This window comes from Mesocricetus auratus, unplaced genomic scaffold (genome assembly GCF_017639785.1).
Source record: "Mesocricetus auratus isolate SY011 unplaced genomic scaffold, BCM_Maur_2.0 Super-Scaffold_4256, whole genome shotgun sequence".
In the NCBI taxonomy this organism is placed as follows: Eukaryota; Metazoa; Chordata; class Mammalia; order Rodentia; family Cricetidae; genus Mesocricetus; species Mesocricetus auratus.
In genome coordinates, this window is record NW_024429182.1 from 73930349 (window position 1) to 73937195 (window position 6847).

Consider the following 6847-nt stretch of genomic DNA (forward strand, 5'->3'; position numbering starts at 1 on the left):
ACACAATGTCACCCCTGCTGGGAACAGGTGTTATTTTAGTTTCTGGGGATACAACCATGACCATACACAGTCCCTCATGGAGTTAAAGGTTCACTGGGGAAGACAGATTTGTCAACTCACAGTTCTGACAGTATATACAGGCAAACGAGTTGAATATATATAGTCTGGGAGAGGAGACCTTCACAGGGCAGAGATACCTGAGCTGATCTCTGAAGGAGGCATAGGAAGTGACCAGGGAGAGAGAGCAGAGCATATCCCAGTTAGGGTCACTGGTTCTGCAAAGGCCCTGGGATGGGGTGTGTGCAGTTGAGGAAGAGAATGTTCTGTAGAGAGCAAGGATATGGAATTGAGATCACAGTGGTTAGAAGGACAGGCCTGTGGTAGTCATGACGTGAATCCTATCTTGAGATGGAGGGAAAATTGGAGAATGGTCACATCAGCTCCAGCTTTGTAACAGTGACACACACCTGCCTCTTCTGCAGCTCAGAGTTCTGCCGGTTGGCAGTAGGACTGGGCTCTGCTTGTGGCTTTCTGCTCTGACTGGGGCTCAGCTCACCTTCATGAGGCTTGTGCTCATCATTCAGGTCCCATCTGGAGTGTGATGGGCTCAAGAATGAGAAGGAGAGGGCTCCCAGGGAATCGGAGCTACTGCACCACCTAGGTTGCTGGTGCCTCCTAGATACCCCTTCTTTGGATTGCTGCTCTTTGCAGGATGGGGAACATTTCACCTTTGTATTGATAATTGTGTGTGTGTGTGTGTGTGTGTGTGTGTGTGTGTGTGTGTTTGTGTGTGTTACTGTGACCACATACTTGACAGAAGCAAATCAAGGGGAAAGGTTTATTTTGGCTAATGGTTTCAGATGATTTGGTCCATCATGGTTGGGGAAGGCATTACAGATTGGCTCCATCTGTGCTGATGGGAGTGTGTGGCATAGACTGTTCACATCATGGTTAACTAGGAAGCAGAGAGCCCAGCCGGGACTATGGGGAGGATATAACCTCCAAAGGCCTACCCCTAATGGCTTGCTTCTACCAGCCAGAACCTGCTTCCCAAAGGGCCACAGCCTTTAAGATTTTACCACTTGCCGAGGGCAGAGCGTTTGACACATAAACTGAGGGAACATGCAGATTCACACTATGCACACATTCAAGGTAGGAGAGGCTGGAGGCGGGCAGGCTCTGTGATGCGGGCATCACGCCAGGGTCCCAGTGTCTCAAGGCTGAGTCAGTCTAAGACAAGACACAGTTACTTATTCTCTCCCCGTTTCCAACAGTCTTCCCTCATCACTGCCTCCCTTGGGATTCATCCCAGAGAGCTCCCACAGGAGGACACAGCCTGAGATGTTGTCTTCTCCCTTCCCACGTGACCCAAGTTTCTGGCTCAGGAACTTGAAGAGGAGCAGGAGTGTGAATCCAGAGAGGTTGGTACTTCAGCAAGGAAGAAAGGCACGGTACCATTAGGGCTGCAGGCTGAGGCCAGCATGAACTTCGGAAGTGAGGCCCTGCTGAGCAGGCCTGTGAGGTCTGCTGGTCGGATGCCTTTCCCGCCTACACGGAGTCTGAGAGTCTCCTTAGTCTGCTAGCCAGCCAGAACTGGCAAACATCTCTCTTCCCAGCTTAGGTAATAATTTAGGAGCCAGCACCCGTGACCACCCATTGCTCTAAGTCCACTGACACCCTCAATCCTGGGACAGAGGGCAGGGAAGGAAAAGTTACCTACTTAATAGGCCTCCCCCCACATTTCTGCTTGGTCCCTATGCCGGGGTGGAAGGAAATCCCTCAGACACATCTGTTGGACACATGTGAGGAAGGATGGGGTGGCCCTATGCATGTGCATTCAGTACTATTTTACTCGGATCCCGAGCCACCCATGACATCACACTGCCCTCCAGACCTCCAGTGATGCTGAAGACAAGGAAGTGGCTGTTGGAGACTGAGAGATGAAGGATCCTCTCGTGGGCTGCCACCCCACATGCCTCAGGCAGGAAGGAGAGAGAGGTGCTGTGCTCAGAGTTCCCAAGAAGTGGTACACTCAGCTCTGTTCATCGGTGGCCCTCTACCAGGGACACTGGAGTCTGTAAATGTCTTTAGAGCAGAGCCAGGGTAGAGAGCTCAATGGTTGTCACGGACTCCAGAGCTAGAGTCTGTGTTCAGACCCCAGTTCCTCCACTTACACAGAGACATCTTATTTGTCACAGCTGCACACTGACCAGGTGGGGTTTGCTGCGTCTAAGTTATGGCGGGCCACCAGCAGGCGAGTGCCCGGGTGCTGGGGAAGTGCTGGATGGCCCTCTGCAGTTGGACAGAAGCAGATCACTGTGTCTTCTTAGGACTCCCCCCCCCCCCCCCGCTCAGTCGACTCCTGTCTTCTCTATGCAGGACACACACTATTCAGCCTGCCCCCTCCCATTACCTCCCTGGCCCTGCAGAGTTAAAGGCATGGGAGGAGAAGACCCAGGACAGCCTAACCCCCAGTAGTCCTGGCTTGAACACAGACACAGTCTGGTGCTGTGATTTAGATTTCGAGTATCCCCTAAAGGCTCAGCGGGGGCACTGTTAGGAGGTAGTTGCATCCCTAGACCACCCTAGAGGGTGATACTGGAGTCACAGCTCCTTCCCCCTCTTTCCTGGCTGCAATGCTGTGAACAGGCCTCCTCTCCTACATGCTTTCCCATAGTGCACTGTGCCGCCAGAGGCCCAAAAAGGCAGGGCCCATGACCACGGACTGGACACTCTGGAACAAGTTGCCTCCACAAGCCTCGTCTCTTTGCTGATTACTGTATTTTGCCACCAATGCAAGGCTGACACAGTCTGGGGACTTTAAAGCCAACTGACTTGCAGTTCACAGAGTGGGGCAGCCTGGGCGGTGCAGTTTTAAACGTTTCCCAGTAATTCTGATGAGCAGGTGTAGGGGACCCATGGGTGTAGGGGAAGATGAAGCTGTGGATTGGGTGTCTCAGTGGATAGGAGGTATCAGGGACTGTGGGACAGTGCCTCACACAGGGACCTGCTATGCCAGTTGGGTTTGAAGAAGCATCTGTGGTGAAGGACATGAAAGCTTGTTACATGGAGAGACAGGCTTGGTCTTGGTGTCATTGTGCCTAAGAAGCCTGTGGCTTCCATGATGAGATGCAGTGTGCTGTAGGCCCCCCCTTCTCAATCTGTGTGCTCATTTTTCTAACGGGGGAGGGGTGGTCAAGCTTCCCTCAGAGTTAAGTGGGGGCTCAATGCTGCAGCTGCGTCTGTGCCCCCCTCAACATTTGTGTGTGTGCATATGTGTTTGCGTGTATATGTGGTACATGTGCAGGCACATGCTCATGCGCGTTTGCAGGAGTGTGTGTGGGCCGGAGGTTGATGTGGGGTGTCTTCCTCAAGATCTTTCACAGGATTAGGAGTTTGCTGGCAGGCAAAGTGGCTGGCTGGTAAACTTCGGGGATCCTCTTGCTCTCCATCTCCCCAGGACTAGGATTGCAGGTGTGTACTACATGGATCCTGGGGGATCAAGCTCAGATATCCATGCTTGTACAACACCACCTTGCTAGCTAACCCATCTCTGAAGCTCCTGACTCCTACATTGAAATGGATTCTCCCAACCCCAGGTACTAGGAGGTGGAGATAACATGAGGTGTTTGGACCACAGGGGTGAAGCCCTCATGAACAGGATTAGCATCTTGGTGAATTATGCCACAGAAAGTGTCCTTGCCCTTCCTCCCTGTGACATTACGGGGCAAAGGCAGCCATCTATGATCAAGTGGCCCCTCCTGTCAGTGCCTTGGACCTTAGACTTTGAAGCCTTTAGGAAACAGTGGCCCAGGTGATTGGCTTGGCAGCAGTCCATGTGGAAGCTATAGTTGGTTCTTCAGTGAGTTTGGGCTGCTTTCCCCGTAGCCTGGCTAGGAAGACACACACAGACCCAAGCATGTGTGACCTCTCCAGACACTGTTTATTGTCTTTCGGGCCCCCTCAACTTTCCTTCTGGTGCCTCCTAGATGTTTTGCTGCCTCTGGCCTCTTTGTGCACCCAGTTGTCCCCCAGATCTACAAGTTTAGCTCGGGGAAGGGTTCCACTGTTCTGAGAAGGGAAGGGGCCAGGGTCTCAGGCCTCCAACCCTCTTAGGTAACATTCATCCATGGCCTGGAGTTGCCACTCCAGCAGTTCCTGGTGGGCTGGTCTCTGAGTCTATGTAGCAGTAACCACATCATTGTGCCACCATAGGGAGCATGGTCCAACCATCTGCACAAAGGGCTGTCCCTAGCTTCCCACTTTTGCTTTTCTAAGACCCACATAGGAACACAAACAGTGCTCCCAGCCTTTGCTCTTGGATGGAACATGGTTTGTAGCTGTCTTCAAAGAACTAGAGAGGGAAGTACAACTCTCCCATGGGTGATGCTCTTTGGGGACATGGGTTCTTTGGCATATCACAAGTTCTCTATGAGCTAGTGGTACTCCCAGATGGGCTGAGCTGCTGGGAGTTGTGAGGGCATTCTCTGTGTACCGTGTCCCCAGGTTGGTGCTTTTGTGGGCAATGCCTGCTATGACAGAGCTCAGCAGGAATGAATTCCCCAAGTTTCTTGACTTGGGCCACTTGTTTCTTCAGAGCACATGGTGGTTGTAGATGGTGTTCATTGCTTGTAATGGGTTCATCATGGAAGGTTCTACCTTCCAACAGTTCTTAAAGCAGGTGTCAGTTGTCGCTGCTTTTCTTGGAGCTGATGGATTTGATGGATCTTATGGATAACCTGCGCCGAGGTTCACGGTACTTGATGCTCTTCCCACAGGTGGTTTTGATACAGTTGGCCCAGCATGGAGGCTTCTTGCTCCAGTTCTTCTTATAACCACTTCCCATGTAGATGGTCACATCGCCTACTTCTCAGCAGATGGTGCTGTGTGTGACTTGTCTGTTGATGGTCATTGCTATTGAAGATACAGCGCCCACTTCTTCAGCTCTTTCTACGTTACCAATGATTGTCCCAGGTCAATCCGGGCTTGTTGGGTCCTCATGTTTGCGTATTAGCAGGAGCTGAAGAGTCTCCTCTTAAAGTCATGGGCTCCTGGGTGGAATTCTCAGCCTGGGCGGGCTTCTCAGCCTGGGTGGGCTGGCTGCTGCTTTCTTCTGTGTCCTTGGCCTTGTCCTCCTGGAGATTTGTGTTGCTTCTTGGCTCACCCTGCTCACTGCAGTCCACCCTGATGTTCTGGACACTGTTAGCCTTGCTGGAAGGCCTGCTGTTGGTGGAACTGAGAAGTCCACTGCTCACCTGGTAGGATAGGAAGCTGCTGCCTGGGCTAAGGAAGCTGATGCTACTCAGGCTGTTGATCCTGCCACTAGGCAGACTGGTGTTGCTTTTCCCCTCCAGCCTGCTGGGTGTCCTGACCTTGGCTCTTCAGTCTTCGAATCTTTAATGCACCTGGAGAGGACTTGATGGACTGCTCACTGCTCTGGGTGCTGTTTACTTGGGTGGTGAGCCTCTTAGTTAGCCGCACAGTTTGCTTGCTCTTAACCAGACTGGCCTTGCTGCTTTCCTCATCGGCTGAGTAGCCACTACTTGACAGGGTAGAGATACTGCATGCCTCTGTCTTAAGGTGTTGTGTGCTCTTCTTGAGGCTCTCAAGGCTGTGGGGTGTTCCCAAGGTGCTGTAGACAATCCTTAGGGGTTTCTGGATGGTTGCTGAATTGCTAGACTCCACATGTGGCTGGAACTCTAATTTGGGTAACGATGGGCTTGGCCTTTGCTCTTGAGCATTCCAGACAGAAGACCCCCCTTTTTCCACCTTAATGGTGGGGGGCAGTGGGATTGGTTTATCCAGGAGGGGGGCCTGGAGGCCTCTGAATGTTCTTTGTGGTCTCTCTAGGGAGAGGCAGCTTAGTGTTTGTTCTCATTGGCCAGTTTGGTTTCCATGGTGATGGCACTTATGAGGCGGGGGTGGGGGGGAGGGAAAACAGTGTTTCGTTGGCAGTAGTTAGTCACATCAGTGGCAATGACCAGGTTGGGCAGAAAACAGGTTCATGGCCATAGCGGGTGTGTTAATCATTGTGACAGAAGACCCTGGAGAAGCTCAACAATTTAGTCTACTATCCTGGAGGTTTCAGTCCATCGTGGTGGTCAGTACTCAGAGGCTGGGAGAACACCTGAGTGGCTTTATCCTTGCCCGTTATGCCCTTCAGGCACCCAAAGGGATGGTGCTGACACTGAGGGCAATTTCCACCTTGGGAACACATGTGCACACACACTTCATTGATATCCTACGGGCTTCTCCATTGAGAAGACTATCCAGGGTGTGGGAACCATCTTTCAGGGACAATTCTGAGGGGGCTTAGGGCCTGCTTTGCCTCTGTCTCCTTGCTGAGGGGTTATGAGGACTGTAGAGAATTCAGTCAGGTTGAGCTCTGAATTCCTTGCCAGACCTCCAAGGTTCTGCCGAGTCAGGCTCTCCCAGCACTATCCCAGGGATTCCTTCCTTGTTCTCATGCACCCAGTCATGCTGGCCACTGCTTTCTTTCATTCTCTTGAAAGAGATGGCTCAGCTGGTAATCTGAGTGATGTAGGGGAGTGGAGACAGGAGGACCGATGGTGTTGGATGGCGACCAGCCTAGCTTCAAGTTCAGTGAGAGACCCTGTCTCTAAGGAGCAAATTTATAGAGCAGGACATGGAGAGTTATAGAGCAGGACATCTTGGCTTCTCCCTGCAACACACACACACACACACACACACACACACACACACACACACACACACACTGTACATACATAGTATTTATTGGTATATAGTTATGCATAACGTCGGGTTTCAGGTGTGTCATTTATTTGACCATGTTCACCCCCTTACTTCCCTCCCCCGCCCTGTCACC

General features: G+C 51.9%; 1 protein-coding gene across 1 annotated transcript; it reads right to left on the minus strand.

Moving 5' to 3' along the window:
• Positions 1-3924: 3924 nt before the first annotated feature.
• Positions 3925-5878, minus strand: LOC101822349. The gene is given in 2 exon segments (XM_005139302.2): positions 3925-5848; positions 5850-5878. Coding segments are annotated over 2 exon segments (555 nt in total). The 3' UTR covers positions 3925-5322.
• Positions 5879-6847: the final 969 nt, after the last annotated feature.